This window comes from Notolepis coatsorum, assembly GCF_963971535.1.
Source record: "Notolepis coatsorum genome assembly, chromosome: 10".
NCBI lineage: Eukaryota > Metazoa > Chordata > Actinopteri > Aulopiformes > Paralepididae > Notolepis > Notolepis coatsorum.
The window spans coordinates 5,685,259-5,709,889 of record NC_140174.1 but is presented as its reverse complement, the minus strand read 5'-3'; the positions used below and the strand labels follow the sequence as shown (position 1 = coordinate 5,709,889).

At 43.7% G+C, this 24,631-nt stretch overlaps 1 protein-coding gene across 1 annotated transcript; it reads right to left on the bottom strand.

Moving 5' to 3' along the window:
* Positions 1-9,225: 9,225 nt before the first annotated feature.
* Positions 9,226-23,808, bottom strand: pms2 (PMS1 homolog 2, mismatch repair system component). The gene is made up of 15 exons (XM_084323957.1): positions 23,592-23,808; positions 22,395-22,534; positions 19,929-20,015; positions 19,687-19,789; positions 18,690-18,873; positions 17,446-17,613; positions 16,736-16,833; positions 15,875-15,974; positions 15,216-15,300; positions 14,966-15,112; positions 12,909-13,845; positions 12,014-12,181; positions 11,770-11,870; positions 11,023-11,192; positions 9,226-9,743 (listed from the first exon to the last, which is right to left on the bottom strand). Exons 1-15 carry the CDS (start codon positions 23,609-23,611, stop codon positions 9,600-9,602), a joined length of 2,652 nt encoding a protein of 883 aa, XP_084180083.1. The 5' UTR covers positions 23,612-23,808; the 3' UTR covers positions 9,226-9,599.
* Between the last annotated feature and the right edge of the window lie 823 nt (positions 23,809-24,631).

The window sequence follows — 24,631 nt, the reverse complement described above, 5'->3', positions numbered from 1 at the left end:
ATTGTTTTGTTTTGTTTTTTAGTTTTTGTTTTTTTTGTTATTGTTTTGTTGTTCATATTCTGTTTGTATCTGTGTTCAGGCTCCCTCCAAAAGCTTTAAATAGCTTCTTGGGAGACCTGGCACATGCACACAATTTGCGACATTGTTATCACATGAGGATACTCGCATGTAAAATGTATCGTGTGTGTGTGTGAATAAATTCATTCATTCATTCATTCATTCATTCATTCATTCATTCATTCATTCATTCATTCATTCAATGCTATAAATTCGGTGTCTGATAAAATTCAGATACATGTTTTCAAAGTAATTATTTTCAATGCTATAAATTCGGTGTCTGATAAAATTCAAATACTTCAGTCACTCATTTGCTTCCATAAAAAACTGTACATTGGAGGTTTGGTGGGGTTGGGTGGGGAGGGGTTGGGTAGGAGGGGTTGGGCGGGGCAAGTACAGTACAGTACGGCTCAATACACACAATTGTTAAGGGGATGCAGACCAGAGAAACACTTTCGTCTTGTTTACATCAGGGTCCCCCATTTTCAATTCATAATGACATTTATGACATACTCAATAATCTAATCATCTAATCTAAACTAATCATGACATTTATGAGATACATATATGCAGTACTGTTACATTTGTGACATACAAGATATGCAAATATGGTTGTTATTTTATCTGTTTATTACTTGTTTTTTATTATTATTTATTTTCAATTTATGTTCGAAATAAATAAACTCATTCATTCAAGATATTGTGTGAGCAAAAGTATAGTTACTGGCTGTACAATACAATACAATAAAAGTAACAGTACTGCATATATGTATGTCATAAATGTCATGATTAGTTTAGATTAGATGATTAGATTAGATTTTTATATCTGTATATTGAGTATGTCAATGTCATTATGAATTGAAAATGGGGGACCCTGACGAAATTAAGTCTTTCTCTGGTCTGCATCCCCTTAACAATTGTGTGTATTGACCTGTACTGTACTGTACCCATTCTGCAATCTGTTAATTAAAGTTTAAATAAACTCATTCATTCCAGATATCTGCCCGCACAGTGCAATACTCTGAGAGCGCCGTGCTCTGCGGCTCTGCAGTTGGATACTATTGCCTCCGAGCGAGAGGGGGTGTAGAATGCAGGGGGGAGGGGGCTGTAACCTGAGTGGGCGTGTTCTTTGTCATTCGCCACCAATCCTCGCAGGCGGACGCAGCCTCATCTACATATGTCCCAGACTTCCTCTCCAGTCCTTCAGCGTGGAGCTTGTGGTTGACGGAATATCTTCATGGTCTCTTTGTCGAAGCTTCGGCTAGACATTATACTAAAATTGGAACATACACAGAAGATTAGCATGGCCCCCTACACGAGACATTATACTTATACACATCATACTTATACACATCGTCTCTGCATAAACCATGGCCGAGAGTGAGCTTTCTGGGAGGCACCCCGCTCTGCCCGACGGTTGGTGGACATCGCTTTCTCGGCCTTTTGGCTAAGATCAAGTGTGGGCTCCTCTGCCCCTCCTCCTCTCCGTTGCACCTGAGCTTCCTCGTTAGTATACTTTAGAGGTTAAGCTCCCCATTAGCAGGCAGCTTCCTTTCCGGTGTCTCTGGTCTGGTGCCGGTGCAGAGTCCAGACATGTTTTACTCAGACCGGTCGTTCACTATAGTGGAGGTCATCACTCAGTAATGGCAATCAAGTCTCTAAGCAGGGATGGGGCTAGGCGCAGAGGAAAGTATAAAGTATTTGCACGTTTAATACAGAACATACACACCTTGGCCACATCACATGTGTGACCACATGTAATACGGCGCAGAGGAGACCACACTTGATCTTAACCCAAAAGGCAAAGAAAGCGATGAATGAAAACTTTATTAACAGATTGCAGAATGGGTACAGTGCAGTACAGCTCAATACATACAATTGTTAAGGGGATGCAGACCAGAGAAAGACTTTCGTCTTGTTTCCACCAGGGTCCCCCATTTCCAATTCATCGTAACATATATGACATACATGACATACAGATAGACAGTACTGCTACATCTATACATTTATGACATACCAGATTTGCAATTACAGTACTGTATTTGTGATACAAAAAGAGTCCAGAAAGAACAGAGTATATACATTAGGCGTAGAAACTGTACATTGGATTGGGTAGGTGGGGGTGGGACTGTACATTGGAGGTGGTTGGGGGGGGGGGGGGGGGGGGGGTAGGAGTGGGGGGGGGGGGGGGGGGGGGTTCGGTAGGAGTGGGGGGGGGGGGGGTTGGGTAGGAGGGGTGGGTGGGGGACACTGTACAACTGTACAAACAACACTGTACATTGGATTATTGACAAGACCATACTTGGTAATTTACTGTACATTGGCGGGGGTTGTGCTCGGACATTTACAGGGGCCAGTTTCGAGTTGCAGTCTCCCTTAGGTGTTTTTTGAGAGAGTTTTTGAAAGTGGGTAGTGATTCACATTCCTTTACAGCTTTGGGTAGGGCGTTCCACATTGATGTGGCATAATTGCGAAACGTGTTTAGACCCTTGTTTGAGCCGAATCTGGGTTTAACATGATTTGTGGAGCTCCCTCTGGTGTTGTGATCGTGGTATTCACTGACCTTTGGGAAGTATTTAGTCATGTACATGGGTACCTTGGTCGTGTAGTGTATCTTGTAGACCAGGCCCATTGCAAGTTGCTGTACTCTGTCGTCTACTCTAAGCCATCCTAGGTTGTCAAAGTGGGCAGGGGTGAGGTGGGTTCGATACCCACCAACCGTCGGGCAGAGCGGGGTGCCTCCCAGAAAGCTCACTCTCGGCCATGGTTTATGCAGAGACAGATGTGTATAAGTATAATGTCTCGTGTAGGGGGCCATGCTAATCTTCTGTGTATGTTCCAATTTTAGTATAATGTCTAGCCGAAGCTTCGACAAAGAGACCATGAAGATATTCCGTCAACCACAAGCTCCACGCTGAAGGACTGGAGAGGAAGTCTGGGACATATGTAGATGAGGCTGCGTCCGCCTGCGAGGATTGGTGGCGAATGACAAAGAACACGCCCACTCAGCTTACAGCCCCTCCCCCCCTGCATTCTACACCCCCCTCTCGCTCGGAGGCAATAGTATCCAACTGCAGAGCCGCAGAGCACGGCGCTATACAGATGACTAGACAGTACTAAACAGAGTACTAAGTACTATACATAATACTATACAGAATACTAAATGGAGTATTAAACAATACAAAACAAGTACTATACAGAGAACTAAACAGAGTACTACAAATAGTACTATATATAGTACTAAACAATGACCAAACAGAGTAATAAAGAGTACTAAACCAGTACTAAACAGAGTACTAAAGAGAGATACCGAGTATAAAAGGGGAATACAAGTAAGAATAAGGGGGAACCATATATAGATAAAATATACAAACACTTAATTTGATTGTGTATATCACACATACATATTTAAGTATTCAAATATTAACAGAGGTTCAATATACTTCTGGCGATATCTTAGAGGCACAGGAAATATAGTCGCTGGCATTCTCATCATCATCATCATTTTAATTTATTCGTTACAGTCCAACAGTGTCTTCAGTACATATAGTTCAGTACATATTCCACGGCCGAAAGGAACAGGAAGAAGAAAACTCTTATTGTACCTGCGCCTACACACATACAGTACACTGTGAGACTGTTCCATCCTAGTGCAATGTACAAAACCAAATGTACATACTTATTTTGCAGAAATGAAAAAAAACATCAACACAATTAAATTAACATAAATAAATACATTTTGTGTATCTATCAGTTAAATTGCATATTTACTGAGGTTCCCGTGACAGCAGAGATGGAACAAAACGTCAGCAGCTTGAGACGCGTCTCTACATTTCGTAGCTCCATTTCTGCAGACCCCTTTCTGATTGGCCACTGTTGCCCAATCGCGTGACGAGCTGTGTCTTTGCCCATTTCCGCGTCGAACAGCCTGCAAACTACCTGGCGTTCTATCGCCATGCTCTAAGACAAACTCTAACCTTAACCAACTTCGAAAGAGTGCCTAAGCTTAACCGTCGAAAGAACTTGCCGTCACGCTCTAAGACAAACTCTAACCTTAACCAACTTCGAAAGAGTGCCTAAGCTTAACCAGTGTAGAAACAGGCGTGGGCCAATCAGAGAGGGGTCTGCAGAAATCGAGCTACGAAATGTAGAGACGCGCTTGAGACACCTTCAAAGGGTGTTACCGTGGAGACCAGAGGCCCCTCCCTCCCTCCCTCTCCGGAACACCTGAGTCACTCACACACCTGCCCTCCACGCTGACAGGATGTGTCTCACTGGGGGAAGTCTTGAGGCTGGCGTGTACGTGTGGGTCAGTGGGTGGACGGGTGGGAAGGTGTGCGTGTGTGTGTGTGTGTGTGTGTACGTGCCCGTGTGTGCATTCACGTGTCTGTGAGCGCTGATGCGTGCGCCCCGAGCCTTGGTTTACACACCTTCACATCATACGGTCAGTGTTTGGGCCGCGCCTCGCACCCCACCCCGCCTTGCACGGTAATTAAGAATCTCTCGTCAAAAAGTCAAATTAATGAACTGACTTCTATACATAGCAGTGTGTCTGGCTGTGGGCTAGACTGCGACTGACGTGCAGAATGTCATCTGATGATCCCATGGCACATCGTGTAGAACAAGGCCCTGTCTGTTTCAATGCACATTGTCTCCGTATGAATCAAAGAGAGGGATCTGTGTGAAGTGTTTTGGAGAAGGGACGTGTATTTATTAGTAGGGATGGAATAATACCACAACGTGTTCACTGCCAATACCACTTCCAACTACTTAACAGAGTATTAAACAGAGTACTATCAAATAATAAACAGAGTATGAATGAATGAATGAATGAAAACTTTATTTAACAGATTGCAGAATGGGTACAATACAGTACGGCTCAATACACACAATTGTTAAGGGGATGCAGACCAGAGAAAGACTTTCGTCTTGTTTACATCAGGGTCCCCCATTTTCAATTCATCAGGACATATATGACATACATGAGACATACAGATAGACAGTACTGCTACATCTATACATTTATGACATACCAGATTTGCAAATACAGTACTGTTTGTGATACAAAAAGAGTCCAGAAAAGAGAGTATATACATTTTACGTAAAAACTATGGAAGCAAATGAGTGACAGAAGTATTTGAATTTTATCAGACACCGAATTTATAGCATTGAAAATAATTACTTTGAAAACATGTATCTGAATTTTATCAGACACCGAATTTATAGCATTGAAAATAATTACTTTGAAAATCATGTATCTGAATTTTTTTGCTCCGAATTTACCTATGTGAAATAAAAATTCAGTGTTTCAAATTCAATGTAAAAAAATTCGAATGCATAAAAAAAATCAATGTAAAAAATTCGATGCATAATTGCGGTGTATACAATTCAATGTAAAAAATTCGATTCATAATTGCGGTGTATAAAATTCAATGTAAAAAATTCGATGCATATTTGCGGTGTATAAAATTATATGTAAAAAACCATCATCCGGGCTACCCAGACAGGATAAGCAATCGAGCCTGGATGCAATCGAACTGACTTCTGGCCTATCACTGCACGGCTTTGTCAGTCATGTGATCACACCAACCCGGGAGAAAGATGGCGGTATATATACATACAGTGGGGAGAGAATATATACATACGGTGGGGAGGAGACTACATTAGGAGGGGGTGGGTGGGTGGGAGAGAAATATACATACGGTGGGGAGAGAATATATACATACAGTGGGGAGGAGACTGTACATTAGGAGGGGGTGGGTGGGTGGGAGAGAAATATACATATGGTGGGGAGAGAATATATACATACGGTGGGGAGGAGACTGTACATTAGGAGGGGGTGGGTGGGTGGGAGAGAAATATACATATGGTGGGGAGAGAATATATACATACGGTGGGGAGGAGACTGTACATTAGGAGGGGGTGGGTGGGAGAGAAATATACATATGGTGGGGAGAGAATATATACATAGGGTGGGGAGGAGACTGTACATTAGGAGGGGGTGGGTGGGAGAGAAATATACATACGGTGGGGAGAGAATATATACATACAGTGGGGAGGAGACTGTACATTAGGAGGGGGTGGGTGGGAGAGAAATATACATACGGTGGGGAGAGAATATATACATACGGTGGGGAGACTACATTAGGAGGGGGTGGGTGGGTGGGAGAGAAATATACATATGGTGGGGAGAGAATATACGGTGGGGTGGAGACTGTACATTAGGAGAGGGTGGGTGGGTGAGAAATATACATACGGTGGGGAGAGAATATATACATACGGTGGGGAGAGAATATATGCACAGTGGGGAGAGAATATACTGTATACATACGGTGGGGAGAGAATATATACATACGGTGGGGAGAGAATATATGCATACGGTGGGGAGAGAATATATACATACGGTGGGGAGAGAATATATGCATACGGTGGGGAGGAGACTGTACATTAGGAGGGGGTGGGAGAGAAATATACATATAATAGACAGTCTCCTCTCCACCGTATGTATATATTCTCTTATATATGCATTCGAATTTTTTTTACATTGAATTTTAAACACTGAATTTGTATTTCACATTTGGAGCAAAAAAATTCAGATACATGATTTTCAATGTAATTATTTTCAATGCTATAAATTCAGTGTCTGAAAAAATTCAGATACATGTTTTCAAAGTAATTATTTTCAATGCTATAAATTCAGTGTCTGATAAAATTCAAATACTTCTGTCACTCATTTGCTTCCATACGCTGGCTCTGCGGCTCTGCAGCTGCATGCTTCTCTCGGCATCTCCTCCATAGCAACGGCGGTGCCGGTTGTTAGGACACAAACGCTACGGGATCCACACCCGCCGTAGTACAAAAAAGTAGAACCCTCTTTTTGGTTCTACTACAAAACCACAACACGATGCAATTCCATTTTACAATAAAAAATTAACGAGGCAACAAGCACGTCATCATGTCAAATCAGTTTAATTTGTAAACATTTGTATTGGTTCTGTACAAATATAAAACAAGAATGAGATGCACACCAATCTAGCAACATTCTCAAGTGAGAAAGGAAAAGAAAGCAAAACAAATATTAGATACGAAATGTACAAAAACGAGCATCAGCAATTAACCTTCTGTATTTACAGGCGGCTAAGTGGTGCAGTGGGCAAGGCGCTCGCCACTAATGCAGGAGATGCTGGGTTCAAGCCCAGCTCTCGGCATTGCTACCAGCTTGGCTGGTCGTTCATACTAACGCAATTGGCAGTGTTAGGGGTGGGAAGCTGGTGGGTGGGGATCGACGTTGTGGACAGCGACTCCTACAGGTCGGTTGGTGCGCCTGCGCAGCAGAATCAGGAAGCAACGGGGGCGGCGTGTCCCTCCCACGCAGACCCCCGCCGCTGAGAGATCGCGCTGTGCAGGTGAAAAGATGCGACGGCTGCCTCCTCGAGTACCGGAGGGGACACGTGATGCAAGGCTTCGTCCACATTGCAGCCGGCCTGTGGGAGGCATGGCCTATCAGCGCTCGAGACAGGGGAGGGTAGAATTGGACGATACGAAATTGGGGACGGGAGAAAAATAGAAAATGGGAGAAAAAGTAGTTAAAAAAAAAAAGTCTGTATTTATTAACCCATTATCCGCCAATCACGTGTTAAGGCGGGTTTCTCCGCCATGCGTTGTCTGCCAATAACTCTGTAAGGCGTTTTTGAGATCAATATTTCATATTTTCGTCATGGTATTCATATTTCACCCACGGAGTCTTGGGTGATGCTGTCTGAGCCATCACAACTCTGCAACGCTTCAATACCGCCACCGGGTGGCCGATCGGCGAGTTGCCAAACCGGAAGTGCCCATTGTAGATCGGTCCGTCCCCTATTTTCGTCCGGCCACTCACTTATCGTCCCAGGGCTCAATACAGACACCGTCGATATGGATCTTTGCCATAACTCAATAATCAACATCATTTGGACGTGTATTAGTAATATACAAACCGGAAATGGATTGCATCGATCAACATCCCATAATTGGGATCGGTTTGCTGCACTCTCATCGCCCAACGCTACGAGGAGACTGGGGTGAGTTTCAGCGTTTTTCTTTATCATTTTCGATACAAACTGCTCTGATCAATATATCACCCATACTACATAAATCATTTAATGTCGGTCATTGAATTATAAACGACCCCCCCCCCCCTCCGTTCACCCGCAGATGACCAGTCATGACGTTTAGGACCATGTACAGTTGAAATTTTTAATATAACGTTGATCGGTATCAAACTGCATTTGATCATCTAATATATGCATTTATGCCTATATCTCACGTTCTATGAAATACTGCAGAAAACGATAAAAACATATTTATACTCTAGACGGTATTTTAGTATGAATGTGTGAATGAAAAAGTAAAACGTTCCTACATCCTGAACGATAGATAATTGATGTTGAATGGGCCATAGTAATGTCAATTTAGCAATACAATTAAAAAAGTTATAGCCCTGCAAAGAAGGTGAACATCTCCATAGACTTATAGCGCTGGCAGAGAGGGTACAATGATGGGTACAATGCCCGGCAGAGAATGGGTTAATACCCTCGGGCATGTCGGAATCGCATGCCAATATTGGAAGCAAGGTGTACATCTATTGTATCAGTCACAGTTCGGTAGTAATACACGAGACCCTCTTCTTGGAACCAAGTAAGGTTTCGTCGATAATCCAATGTACAGTTACCCCCACCCTGCCTACCTCCTCCAATGTACAGTTTCTTCGTCAAATGTATATACTCTCTTTTTTCTTTTTTACTTTTTGTATCACAAACCGTACTGTATTTGTAAATCTGGTATGTCATAAATGTATAGATGTAGCAGTATTGTCTATCTGTATGTCGTGTATGTCATAGTTATGATGAATTGAAAATGGGGGACCCTGATGTAAACAAGACGAAAGTCTCTCTCTGGTCTGCATCCCCTTAACAATTGTGTGTATTGGCGGCTACGTGGCGTAGTGGGCAAGGCGCTCGCCACAAAATCTGGAGACGCTGGGCTTGCCTGTTCGAGCCCAGCGCTCCACATTTGCTTTCAGTTTAGCTGGTCGTCCGCACTAATACACATTGGCCGTATTAGGGGGTGGGAAACTGATGGGTGGGGATCGGGCGTTGTGGACAGCGACTCCTACAGGTCGGTTGGTGCGCCTGCGCAGTAGAATCAGGAAGTGTCGGGGGCAGCGTGAGCCTCCCACGCGTTACTCCTCGCCACTGAGAGATCGAGCTGCGCAGGTGAAAAGATGCGACTGCTGTTACCTCAAGTACCGGAGGGGACTTGTGCTATGTATGACTTAGTCCACATTGCAGCCGGCTTGTGGGAGGCAAGAAACAGCGTTCATGACAGGGGAGGGTTGAATTGGATGATATGAAATTGGGATGGGAGAAAATATAGAAAATGGGAGAAAAAGTGGATAAAAAAAAAAAACAATTGTGTGTATTGAGCCGTACTGTATTGTACCCATTCTGCAATCTGTTAATAAAAATGTCAATCAATCAATCAATCAAAGGGCAGCCGGATTGTCAGTCTTGTGAGATGATGTCCAGGTTGGCCAGGTGTCTCATGGTGGGCCTGCCGTGGGGACAGTTCCATGGCTGCTCGATCTCTCCCATGTGGACCACCAGCTTCTTCATCTCACTGACACTCAGAGCCGTACCGATCATGACCTGAGGACGGAGACAAGCGTTTAAAACAGACAGACGGGGCATCAAGACATCACGTCAAACCAATCATGACCTGAGGACGGAGACAAGCGTTTAAAACAGACAGACGGGGCATCAAGACATCATGTCAAACCAATCATGACCTGAGGACGGAGACAAGCGTTTAAAACAGACAGACGGGGCATCAAGACATCACGTCAAACCAATCATGACCTGAGGACGGAGACAAGCGTTTAAAACAGACAGACGGGGCATCAAGACATCACGTCAAACCAATCATGACCTGAGGACGGAGACAAGCGTTTAAAACAGACAGACGGGGCATCAAGACATCATGTCAAACCAATCATGACCTGAGGACGGAGACAAGCGTTTAAAACAGACAGACGGGGCATCAAGACATCATGTCAAACCAATCATGACCTGAGGACGGAGACAAGCGTTTAAAACAGACAGACGGGGCATCAAGACATCATGTCAAACCAATCATGACCTGAGGACGGAGACAAGCGTTTAAAACAGACAGACGGGGCATCAAGACATCATGTCAAACCAATCATGACCTGAGGACGGAGACAAGCGTTTAAAACAGACCGGACAAAAGAAAATCACGTCAACAAAACACTGAGTCACTCTTCATTTGGCTTTCATGGAAAACAAACACGTTGAAAGTCAAATATATTGATAGGTCACCCGATTACTAAAGTCATTAGAATAATCTGGACTGCAAGTGATCAGTACGTCAGTTAAATCAAATTGTAGCTTCAAGACGGATTTTTTTTGTTTTGGATCTACTTTTTCTCTCCGTTTTTCTATTTTTCTCCCATCCCAATTTCGTATTATCCAATTCTCCCCTCCCCCGTCTCGAACGTCGCTAGACTATGCCTCCCACTGGTCGGCTGTAGTGAGGATAGAAGCCTTGCATCACGTGTCCCCTCCGGTACTCGAGGAGGCAGCCGTCGCATCTTTTCACCAGACAGCGCGATCTCTCAGTGGCGAGGAGTAACGCGTGGGAGGCTCACGCTGCCCCCGATACTTCCTGCTTCTGCTGCGCAGGCGTCACCCAACCGACCTGTAGGAGTCGCTGTCCACAACGTCCGATCCCCACCCACCGGCTTTCCCACCTCTCTAACACTGCCAATTGTGTTAGCATGAACGACCAGCCAAGCCGGAAGCAACGCAGAGAGCTGGGCTCGAACCCAGCGTCTCCCTGCGTTAGTGGCGAGCGCCTTGCCCACTGTGCCACTTAGCCGCCGCTTCGAGACGAACATTATGAACTCACCGATTTCCTGCAAGCCCTGGAGGCGAACATCTGTCTGACGCGTGACGGTCGACACATGACCCCCGGGCTGTCGCTCAACATGAAGATCAGCTCCTCGATGTCCGCGGGTCCAAATGTCCAGTTCTTACTGGTGGGCAGAGACACCAGCTTCACCCTCTGCATCACCTGGGCTGCGATCACAATCAAGACTTCAATATTTAATTTTTTTTTTTAAATCACAAAATTATTTGGTCACAAATGGGATCAATAGGAAACAAATAAATGGTAAAAAGGTTAAATGGTGCATTTATATAGCGCTTTTATCCGAAGCGCTTTACAATTTTGTTCCTCACATTCACACACCGACAGCAGAGGCAACCATGCAAGGTGCCAACATTTGGGGTTAAGTGTCTTACTTAAGGACATTTGCCTGGGAGGAGCGGGAATCGAACCGGGAGTCTTCCGATAACCGGACGACCGTTCTACCTCCTGAGCCAACTGTCGCCCCCCAATAGTAAACTCTCTGTGGAGTCATTCATATCAATTGGGACATCTCTGGCTGATACGCAATAGCATAGTTTTAACGGAGAAATTGTTTATACCGGGGGGGCGCCAGGGTAGCGCAGCACGTACAGCGCTGCGGTGCAACGCGGCCGTCCCGGGTTCAACCTTTTGCAGAATGTCCTCTCTCTCTCTCTCTGGTAACAAAACCAATAGAATATCTACCAAAAAACAAAAAAAAAAGAAAAAAAAAAAAAATGTTTATACCATCTTCATCGATGAGGAACTCGAAGCCATTCTTTCTGAAGATCTCCACGTTCTCCAGGAGCACGTTCTCACTGACGGCGGGGAGGTGGAGACTCTGAGGCCTGAGAACCAAACGCGACAAACACGACAGCGGTTAATCAAACGACTAAAAGCGGGGCTTCATTGATGACGTTATTAAATATCAAGACGGAGAATTGATTAATAAAACCCAGCATCAAATACGGTGAAGACGTCGACCCCTCACACTATGAGCCTCTGTCCCTGGAGCGCGCTGTGCTGCTGAAGCTGCTCAAAGTTGTACTTCTCGTCCGAGGCGTGCTGGTCGATCATGAACACGTCCGTGTTGAACTTGGTGATGATGAAGCCCAGGTTGAACTGGCCGATGATCTCCATCTGCTTGAACATGTCTTTGCTGTGGGTCGGCGACAGACGGCCATGTTAATGTGCTGACAGACAGCCCAGTGGCTTTTCAACCCATTTGAAAAGGAGCTTCTATCCCCAAATCATCTAATCAAATCAAATGTATTTGTAAGGCCCGACACAACACACGTTAATGTCCCCATGGGCCGTACACGTCTTCTTTAAACAAGTCAAGAAGAAACATCACAATAAGTCAAGAACAAAACAAGAACACCATAAGGTCCAAAATAAAGGCTCTGAAGGCTCACGGAGATGAACGTTATTTCGATTGATATGAATAGCTAGTTACGTTAATATAGAGATGATAAATTAATTAAACGTAAAAAAAAAAAGAAAAGAAAAAATTGAAGTGATTCGAACTTGTGACCATAGGCTCCACAGCAAGCTGACTAACAAGTTGAGCTAAGTGCGTCGATGTTTAAACTGAGTGACGAATGTATAATTTACACTTGTGCCAATTGCCTACTTATTATTAACCTAGGTATTGTGCGAGCGTTGCTAATTAACCTGCATGGTTATTATTATTAACCTTTGCTGATTAACCTGCTGATTAACCTGCATGGTTATTATGTAGGGGGGATTACAAATGCATAATGCCGCGGCGGCAAAACCTATTAATATTAATGTGTTGCAAAACCTATACAAAAGCGGCTTGTGTGTGAGCTTGTGGCTGTGTGCGGTTAGGACATAAGTAAGTAGTGGACTGGTATGAATCTCACCTGATCTCCTTCTTCAGCTCGTCCTCTGCACTCTGATTCTCTCCGGGGATAATGGTGGCTCTGAAGCGGCGGTAGCGCAGCCCCTCTATAGTCCTCTGTCTCTGCTGCGCCTGCAGCCGCCGCACCCTGCCCGCCAGCTCCTGGAACGAGAACTGCAGTGCCGCCGTCCTCTTACGACGACGATAGGCGGGAGCGTCCGTCTTCGAGACGGAAGATCCCTCGGAACAGGCGAACGGGCGGGCGTCGTCGGATTCGCGTTCGACGCCGGAGAAACGTTGATGATCCTCCTCCGTCCTGGCTTTCTTGGCGTCTGGGCTATTCTGCGCGGAGTCCTCGCTGGAAGAGTGCGGTTCGGCCCGTTCTGTGACGACCAGAGGAGCCTCGTTTGGAAGTTCTTCTTCGGTTGACTCGCTTTCGATGACGAGAGGGCTCTCGGTCACCAGGTCCGGAGAGCTGAACTCCGACGTGCGACACGGGCTATCTGGCGTCGCTGTGGTGGAGTCGCACTCGGTCACGCTGTCTCTGCCAGAGTCTATGTCGCTACTACTATCTGGTGTCCTTCCATACCTGAAACCATCCAGCAGTGACCTCCCCACTGGGGAGATTGTAGCTAGATCTCTGGTGGGTTTCAAAGGAGACTGTACCGTTGGTCTGGGACTCGTGTGGCTCTTTTCTGAACCCTTAAAGAAAGACTGCAGTGTCTTCTGCATCGGGCCGCCGCCTGCAGCTCTCGAGGCGTTCCCCTTGGCCCCGTCACTGGGGCCGTTGTTCTGCATGGAGAAAGCAGCCTTCAGCCCGGCCAGGTTCAGAGAGGACTTCTTGGGGCTTTTTTGACGCACCAGTTTGGAATCCTCTCTGTGTTCTGGAAGATTCTCATTATTAGACTTAAACACCCGAGATCCTTCAGAACGTGGCTCTACTACGGGTTTGTGGGAATCTAGAGAAAGAGAGACATACAGTCTAAATTAATTCTGAAGAATAATACTATTCAGTGTGTCAACTTGAATTGAAGTCCATGCTAAATTATAAAAAGAGAAAACCCTCTCTCAGAGAAATTACTATGACACTAAAGTCCCGCCACAGACTGAGTTTCTTCCCCTCAGCAGCTCACCTGGTAAACGAGTCAGGTGACCCCCTGCTCCCCCCCCCCCCCCCCCGATGGCGAGCTGCTAGGGCTGGACTTCTGGACTTGAACTTTGTGTTGCACTGTATCCATGTCCCCAACCACTGCACTTTCACAGTCTTATTGTTGTCTCACTGTTCTGTCCTGTCTTGCACTTTACTTATAATTATTTATTTACTGTTGTATTGTTCTTAATTGTGAAAAAAGTATGCACTGTAATGTCAAATCACGTTCCATTTTGTACCTGTATAAAATGGCGAATAAAGTCATCTGAATCTGAATCCATGTAAAATATTTAATATGGTCAATTAGGGGTGGGAATCACCAGAGGCCTCGCGATACGATACTATCACGATACGTGAGTCACGATACGATAGTATTGCGATACTAAATATATTGCGATATGCTGAGTATTGCGATATTAATATTGCGATATATTGCGATTTATTACCTTTTTTCAACTGCAAAGTAAAACTTTGTCAACATGTTTTATCTAATAGAATAAAGTTCAGTCTGTTCATCTCACTTCAATAATTTTTATGCAGAACGTGGTATTTTCTCAAGCAGACAGATGTCAACACTGACAAACTGAACTGTTTGTATTAGTCATATTCCAACTTAACTGAATGCACATGTGTGCGTGTGTGTGTGTGGACTACTGTACTATTACAGGTATTGAAATGAACAATGCAACTATTTTTTTTTATGAATTAAATATCGATACTTCCCTGTATCGATACAGTATCGCCACGCAAAGTATCGCGATACTACTACGTATCGATTTTCCCCCCCACCCCTACTATTCAGTGTCAACTTGAATTGAAGTCCATGCTAAATTATAAAAAGAGAGAGAAAACCCTCTCTCAAGAGAAATTACTATGTCCATGTAAAATATAGAATATGGTCAATGGAGACTAAATAATAATGTTCTTACTGGGGAAAGGCATGAGGTTCAGGCTGATCTTGTTGACCCCGGTCTCGTACATTGCAATGAGCGAGGTCTTCAGGATGGCCAGCAGGAGCTTCTCCTCGTGGAGGAAGATCTGCCGCTTGTCTGGCGTGACGTTGACATCAACACACTCTGAAATAACACCACAGCCAAATGATTCAACACGGGGGCGGCGACCCCAAGAGCGGTTTCAGAATGAACGTCAGCACTGCCGTCATAAAGCTTGTTGTCTTACCCGAGGCCACAGCTATGTTCAAGGCAACAAATGGATACTGATGTCTGTTGTACATGTGATATACTTCGTTGACAACTTTGATCACCTACAAGAGAATAAAACTGTGATTATTAGGCTAAATAATATAATAATAATAATAATAATAATAATAATAATAATAATAATAATAATAATAATAATAATAATAATAATAATAATAATAAATTGAATTTTAAGAGAGAAGCGCCTTTCTCAGACTCAAGGACACTGTACAAGGAAAGGATGAAAAATAAAAATAAAAATAAGAGATAAAATTGACAAAAAATATAATAAAATACATAAAAGATCTGTGTATAGTAACAACAAGAAAAAACAAATAAGATAAGATATAAAAAAAATAAAAAAAGGAGGCAAGTTCTGTCCAATTGGATGAAGTGGTTGAAATGAACAAACAAACAAACAACAAAACAAAACAAAACAAAACAACGGAATCTGTGGCTTAAAAAAAAGTCAGGGGTGGGCTACTTGGGAGCGGGGCCGTGTTGCGTGAAGGCAAGTGTGAACAGGTGGGTTTTTAGCTTGGTTTTGAAGAGGTTGATGGTGTCAGAGCCTCGGATGACACATATAACACACATCCTCCTGTTTTTACGATAAAAAAAATCGATTAAACTTCACATCACCTTCGTCGGATCACACGGTCGGCTGTTGACGAAAAAGAACTGTCTGTCGGTGGCACTTCTCGCAACGCCATGGTCTCCTCGTGACACGAACCCAGTGATGCTGCAACAGGGGTGCATGAGTGATGGTATGAATGAAATATGAAAGTCTCTCTTGCTCAGTAAGAATAACAGAGCCTCATAACTGGATTAAGTGTGACTGACTGGTGTGAGCCGTATGCACGTAGCAGCGTGAGCCGTGATTGGTCGACTTTTGTCTGCGCCATGCCGTAAAAAAGGAGCGTATTTGACCGCGTGATTTTTTTCCCGTAGCCGTAGTTTACGAAGACGTTCTCTGATTGGCTAGCCCGTGTACAGCGAAGACGCTCTCTGATTGGCTAGCCCGTGTACAGCGAAGACCCTCTCTGATTGGTTTAGCTCCGAAGGGCTCTGGGATAGAAATGTCCGCCTTGTACATATTATTCTCTGCTTCGAAGTGGTTATGCTTTGGCCCTCTTTCGAAGTGGGTTATGCTTAGAGTTTGGAATCAGGGCTGGTGGTCCATAAATATCTAGGAGAATATATATGTAATGTGCGAACAATCTTGTGTGTACAAGGCGGACATTTCTATCCCAGAGCCCGTCGGAGCTAAACCAATCAGAGAGGGTCTTCGCTGTACACGGGCTAGCCAATCAGAGAGCGTCTTCGCAAACTACGGCTACGAAAAGAAATCACACGTATTTGACCATATTGATACGGTGGCCATTTTGCTCTTATGTCAGTCCTTTCCAACCTTGGGTTGGGTGGAAAGGAACCCAACCTGAGCATGACATAAGGGGAAAATGGCCATCATGTGAATATGGTCAATGCTGTGGCGTTACTTACGTGAAGAGGTCTTTGGGAAGATCTGCGTCGCCGAGTCCATAGTCCTGCTTCACAGTTTCCGTGGGCGACACTTGCTGAAACGGCAGCAGATTCTGCAGCTGTAGACGAAGCAGAATATCACAAAGGATTTCAGACACAGCGAAGACTCAACAAACAACATATATATTAGGGCTGGGCGATTAATTGATATTATCGATTAATTCGAATTAATTAAATCTTTTTTTTTAGAGTCACCTTTTATTTTTACAAAAAGTGATGTTTGGTGAAAGTTAGATTTGCACTTTAATAATCCCAATAGGGAAATTCATTCTTGTTTGATGATCAAGAGGCACCTTTTATTTGTTTTAAGTGAAGTTTGGTGAAAAAGCAAGTCATTGCACTATTAATCCAAATAGGGACATTCATCTTTGTTTGATCAAGAGTAACCTTATATATATATATATTATAATTTATAAGTGAAGATTGGTGAAAGTTAGGTTTGCACTTCAATCCAATAGGGAAATTCATCTTGGTTTGATCATTTTCTTGTGTCAAATAAAAACAAAGGTTATTTGAATGATTTCATTGGCGTTTCTAGTTTTCAAGAGAAAAAAATCGGATTAAAAAAATAAATAATCTGGGATATTTTTTTAGGCCATATCGCCCAGCCCTAATATATATATATATACGGTCAGATTCTGCGACTTTAAAGTTCCAACACCAAAACGGACCTGTTTGGGTCCAAACACGGCGCCTATGTTGTCGCGCATGTTCTGACTGCCACTGGTGCCGAGCACCGGGCTGCGCTTGCCCTGTCCGGCCCGGTTGGAGCAGGTGATACGCACTCCAGTGGAGATGATACAGTAAGCCTGGAGAACGTGGATCATTTTGGTGTACTCCTGGAAAGAAACACAACAACAATAATAATAATAATTAAGCATTAAACGGTTATAGGAATGGTTCCGCTTGCTTTGGTTTAGTTTCACTTTATTGTCCACAGTGTGGAAATTTGTCTTTGGTCTCACCATTGAACAAACAAATAAAAACAACAACGACAATGACAGCAGACGTATACATAATACACACATCTGTGTGTAGTGCAGAGAACGTAGGAATACAATATGTACCGTAATTCCTCTAATAGTAACCGGGTCTCAAATACAAGCCGGGTCTCTATTAATGGCCGGGTGCGCTCTTGAGCTAAGCAATTATAAGCCGACCTCCTAATACAAGCCGGGTCACTAATATACTGAGCTGCTGAGGTAAAGTTACTTGATTTCACTTTGAAAAAACGTTGAAATGACCAGTGACCACCTGTAATTGCACTGTTAGTGTTTACTATTTCATACAGTACTTGGTTTCAATAAATGAACCTAGTACATTTTACTGGGTTCAAACTGACACAAAATGTTGATTTATTCATTATGATCCGTTTAAAAATTAGAAATATAGGCCTCTCTCTTATACAGGCCTCCTCCTAATAAAAGCCTGGTACCCGCTACAGTTTAAGCAAATACAAGCCCGGGTCAGTAATAGAGGAATTACGGGTACATCAACAAGGACCGGGTCTAACGAGTGCAAGATTTATTTAATGCCTTAATGGCATTAGGAATGAAGGAGTTTTTTTTTTTTTTTTTTTAATGTTTAGGTTTGCCCTAGGTAGTGTGTAACGACTATCACAGGGCAACAGCTCGAACCCGCCATAGAGTGGGTCAAGTCAAGTCAGCGTTATTTGTATAGCACATTTATCCACGACAAGAGATATGTAATGTTAATTACCTGAAATTATTACGTTTTTTGGGGGGGGGGGGGGACCCTGCATATATCGGTATCGTAAATTAAGAGTTGGGTATAGGTAAAAAAGCCAATATCGATCATCCCTAGTTATAAATAATATAAAAATAGTCACTAGCTCCCATCAGGCACACAGTGCAATCTCCCCCCTCTGAATACTACGGGTTGTTGTTGGACGAACCTTTTTGATGTTGCGTTGGAACTCCTTGTGCCGGACGGGCAGCGTGCAGAAGAGCTGCTGCAGGCAGACCGTGGTGCCCTGCTGCCGGGGGTGAGGCGACCGCTGGACCAGGTGGCCGTCGCGGTCGAACACCAGCTTGGTCCCCACCTGGGCCGACTCGTGACACGTCACCACGCTGAGGTCACTGCGGGGGGGGGGCGAGGGGGGGGCAGAGAGGGGGAGGTGGCGAGAGGAACGAGGGGAAAGTAGAACGCATTTGAGCTGACGATGTGGCAGAAAAAGAAGTCTGCGGCAAAGTTAGACCCGTGTGGCCTAATCGCCCTATTTCACTATTACATTAATTAATTAATTAATTTAGCCGACGCTTTTATCCAAAGCGACTTGCAAGTTCTGTACGACGACAGCGATCAACAGCAACACGTGTTCCGTTTACATGCCGTAATATTGAAAACAGGACGCGTGTTGTTTTTTAACAGCGCAGCCGTGCAAGAATGTGACAATTTGACCATGTGACCGCGGCAACGCGGGAGAGCGGCAGTGCGGAAATAGGCTGTCTCTAAGACAAACTCTAACCTTAACCAGCTCCTTAACAGAGCCTAAACTTAACCGTTCTAACCTTAACCAACTCCGAAACAATGCCTAACCTTAACCTTAACCTTAACCATGCCTAACCTTAACCGGCGAAAGAATACACGTTAAAAAAAAAATCACGTTAAAAAAAAAAATTTGATGGGATTCGAACTCGTCAACAACGGACCGCAGGACCGCAGGACCGCTGCTCTGCCAGGTGAGCTGAAGCACCGAATGAAAATCATGGCGGACATGACATAATTCCGCTCGCGCTCTGCCGCTCCGCCCTGCGGTTGCCGCGCCTGCCGCGGGGCATGGCGCAGCCAATCAGGGAAAACGCGGAAGCAAAAGCAGCACTGCTGCGCTGTTATTAAACAATAGGCAAACAGGACAACTAGAAAATAGTGGAAAAGTGGAACCCTTTTACCTCAAAGCACACAGGGAGCTGAGGGCTTCACCTCTGAAACCAAACGTTTCCACGTGCATGAGGTCAGAGAAATCCTTTAGTTTGGACGTATGATGTTTCAATGCTGTGGGACAGAAAGAAAGAAAGAAACGTCTCTCGGTCAGTAAGGCATTTAAGGGAGGATCAGTTTGGACTATGTTGTAACTTGTATTACACAAAGGTCAGACTTGACAGGCGAAAGAAAGGTGATGGGTGACACTTACTTAGTCCTTCAAAGTTGGCCTCCTCTACACCTTTGCCGTTGTCGGATACTTCTACTACTTCAACTCCACACTCCTTCAGCTTCACATCTAAAATATATACAAGTCATCGATACCGTTCATGACACCGTTCGTGAAAACTCAAATCTCCCACATTAACCCTTTGGGTGCCGTTCACATAGATCGATCTACGTTTCTGTCGCCCGATCGTTGAGTGCCGGAAACGTCATGGTATTTCTTTTATTCGCCATTGCCATTCATAATTCAGCGGGGCACCTTGTGCATACTGTTCTGAGTGTGTCTGAGCTGGCAGGCGGTCTTATAACGCCCTCTAACGCCTTCGGCCATTATTGCACCCCGTTAGAAACGAGTTAGTTTATTTTCTCTACCGAGCTGCGGCGTGGGGGCGGGTCCTAAACACTCTGGCAAAACACACGCTTGTAGGGATGGTTTGGACAACTGACCCCGCCCGCCCGTTGAAGTGCAATGCCCAACAACGTCGGAGACAGGATCGCTGTGGATAACTGGAATGGCGATCAGATATTTGGATTCTTTTTTTTGCATTACATCAGAGACCAGATAAGGACACTATATATGAAAGCTTGCGTTGATCTGATATTTATTTCTACAGCTATTGAAATGTACGGATGAAAAAATTATCTGTTTTTTGCACGTTGACCAGAAGCAACTCACTGAGACTTGACAGCGTTATTGGACCCATAGCTATACTATAAAATATAGGTTTAGCTCTACAAACTACAACTACGTTTACATGGGGTTAATGGACGGCAAGGAAGGGGTCACTTCCCGGAAGGGGCGTGGCACTCAATGTGTTAAGAGTAGATATCATTTATGTTAAAGAAACATGCCAACATTATGGGAAATGCTCTTACCGTCTTCTCCAGAGAGACCAGACAAGAAGCTAGATGTCAATTTTTTCTCTGTGTGTTCAGTAAAAAGCTATCCGGCTGCCAGCTAGCCAAGCTGTTGGCCAAAAACAGTTTTAAGCTAGGCTAGTGGTCCGTATTCGCTTCCATTCGTTTGTGCTAAGCTAGGCTACCTTGCAGCTGGATAGCTTTCTACTGATCGCACTACTGAGGAAATTGGTATCCATCAATCTTGTCTGACTCTGGAGAAGTCGGTAAATGCATTTCTCATAATGTTGGTGTGTTCCTTTAAAGGGGAACTCCACTTTTTTTGGAAATTAGCTTATTTAACATCTTCCCTGGAGTTAGACAAGAAGATGCATACCTTTTTTGTCTCTGTGCGTGCATTTTAGCTTTGGGAATAGACACTCCGTTAGCATAGCTTAGCTTCATCACTGGAAGTGAGGCAGGACAGTAGCCTTACAGTGCCTTACAGTGTATTGCAAGGTCTGACATTGACCAAACTTGATATGCCTGACCTTGGTGGGCTCTAGGTCAACTCCTGAAAAGGGGGTCAATGTCAGACTTTGCAATCAAAAGTTAGGGGGCTAATAACCCTTGCCATAATTTCAGTGCGCCCCCTAACTTTTGATTGCAAGGTCTGACATTGACCCCCTTTTCAGGAGTTGACCTAGAGCCCACCAAGGTCATGCATATCAAGTTTGGTCAATGTCAGACCTTGCAATACACTGTAAGGCACTGTAAGGCTACTGTCCTGCCTCACTTCCAGTGATGAAGCTAAGCTATGCTAACGGAGCGTCTATTCCCAAAGCTAAAATGCACGCACAGAGACAAGAAAGGTATGCATCTTCTTGTCTAACTCCAGGGAAGATGTTAAATAAGCTAATTTCCAAAAAAAGTGGAGTTCCCCTTTAATAGAGAACATTTAGTTCATGATTAAACGTGTGTTCAGTGCAGAGATTGGGAGTCGAGCCAGACAGGCAACCCCCCTTTGTGTAAGTTAGTACTTTTGCACTTTACACAATTTTTTTATTTAACCTTTATTTAACCAGGAAGTCCCATTGAGATACAAGATCTCTTTTGCAAGGGAGACCTGGCCAAGATGACAGCAATAACATTTGCAATATATCAGACAGCAATAAAATGTGCGATACATACATCACACAAGAACATAATAAAAGTGCATGTATACAATATACAATACATCACATGTAAACACAAAACAGAATAGTCTATATAATAGTAAAAGTGTACAACAGTAAAATACAGGGTAATACAGTAATTTTGCAGTTTTTCAGTTGGGACCCGACTACAGAAAGCAGCGACATTCTTCTTGTAGGAAGTTATGTAATACAGATTTAAATGCGCAGAGAGAGACCAGGGTGTCTAAGTGGATATGGTCCTGTAGAGCCCATGCCATGCCCAAGGTGCGACGCTTGAAAAAGCTGTTCTTCCTAGTTCAGTGTTTATTCTCGTTTTTTTTTTTTAAGTAGCCATCTTGTGGACCTGGTATGGTAGCTGCTAGAGGCCAAGCTAATAATTACCAATACCTGCAGAGAGTACAGCAAATGCACACACATACCAACACTGGTGGCCCCTGCATCGATACTGTTCTCCACCAGCTCCTTGACGGCCGTCGCCAAGGTCAGCACCACCTGTCCGGAGCAGATCTGATGCACAGAGTGCCGGTCGATGGCCTTGATGGAGCCCGCCGGTTCACAGCTGGTGGTGAGAGGACAGGAAGTATCGGCACAACTGATCATCGTGTATCGATCGAGTTCTACTTGGGTATTTAAAAAAAGGGGCACTTCACCAAAAAAACAATGCAGATTTATAATATTGCACATAATCTCACACACATCCAAAAACTATTAAAAAAAAAAGTTTCTGAGTCAATGAGTTTGAATATGGCCACCATTGATGTCATCTGGCCACCACTGAATCCTTGTGTTGTGTTCATTACAGCTCCATAAAATTATGTAGATTTCAATACAATACATATGTATATATTCTCTGTTAGGATCTATGGGTAACAGTAGTGTATATTTGCATATCGTATATGTCACAAATGTAACAGTACTAAATACCTGTATCATGTCATGTATGTCCCTATGCCATAAACGTCATGATGTCATGTATGTCATGTATGTCATAAATGGCATGATGAATTGAAAATGGGGGACCCTGATGTAAACAAGACAAAAGTCTTTCTCTGGTCTGCATCCCCTTAACAATTGTGTGTATTGAGCCGTACTGTACTGTACCTATTCTGCAATCTGTTCATTCATTCATTCATTCTACTTTATCATTTCATTGAGCTGTAATTAACACAACAACAAGGATTCAATGGCCATGATTACATAACTGGTGGCCATATTATTCAAACTAATGTACTCCTCCAAATAACTGTCCAACTAAATGAATGTGTGCAACACTGAGTGTGTGAGACTGTGTACAAAATAAATCATCATTGTTTTTCTGGTGATGTTTGATTGATTGAAAACTTTATTTAACAGATTGCAGAATGGGTACAATACAGTACGGCTCATATACACACAATTGTTAAGGGGATGCAGACCAGAGAAAGACTTTCGTCTTGTTTACATCAGGGTCCCCCATTTTCAATTCATAATGATTCAATTCATATTGCCCTTTTAAATGTTACTACTAGTACTAGGTGGACAACACGATTACAACATGTAGCAATGTGGCTAGCAAACAATGCAGATGAATAGAAGCCAAGAAATTCTGTAGTAATTAATGACAACAGCCAACTTACCAAGCAGCAGCATCAGTCATCTTGTTGGGATAGAACTACTCAGCTAACTTTAGCTAGCAGTGCTCCAGTAGCATGATGGTGCAGCCAGCTATACAATTAAATGTTTATTTGCAGATATCTTGAGGGGGGGGAGAGAACGGTAGAAAAGCTACTTAGTTGCCATCCATTCATGCATGAGTTGGTTTAGGAAAAGATAAAGTAACTGTCTCTAACATCACATGGCGTTGCATTGTGTGTAAACAACAAACGCAGGTCGTTCTGCGCGCGCGCTGCTCGCAGTGGAGTAGGGAGGGTCCCGCTGCAGCGCCGGAGAATCCTCTCAAGGGGGCGGGGCAAGCCTGTGGCTTCTTCTTCCTCTTGTGGATTTCCGGCAGTCTTCTAGACACCTTTCGCGTATTGCTGCCCAGAGGCTGCGAGTCAACACTGTGCATGAATGCAACGGCACCAACCACGCATCACCAATAGGTGTCGCCAAAATAAACAGAAATTAGGATATTGGGATCACCACTTTAATAAGTAAAGATGAGAGAGTAGGGAGGGACGCACCAATATGAAAATGGCCGATAACCAATATTTACAGATGTCGACATGATGTGTGGTCTGTATTTTAGAAACAAATAATAAAGTAAAAGTTATCAAATTTTGTACATACTGAAAGTGATGAGACATGAAAAACACTGTAAAATGGAAAATATTCTGTCTTTATTTTTATTCTGTCTTTATTTTTGTTTCCGCAGCCTATTTTAATGCGGTTGTAGATGGAAGTACCAGAAAACGAAACCGTGCGGTGGAAAGAAAACGACACAAAACTCTGCGGCTGGACAGAGAAATCATCCACTGGTTGTTCACATCTGTCCAGTTCTGCTCATCCATTATTTATGATAAAAACAAAATACCATCATTACCCGCACGTTTAATTTTTTTGCTCATCGGACCGGCGATGATAAAGAAATAAATGATCAATATCGGACGATACAGATATGCTTACAGATATATCATGTATTTCTAAATTAAAAAAAAAAGTAAGAGTTTTTCGTAAG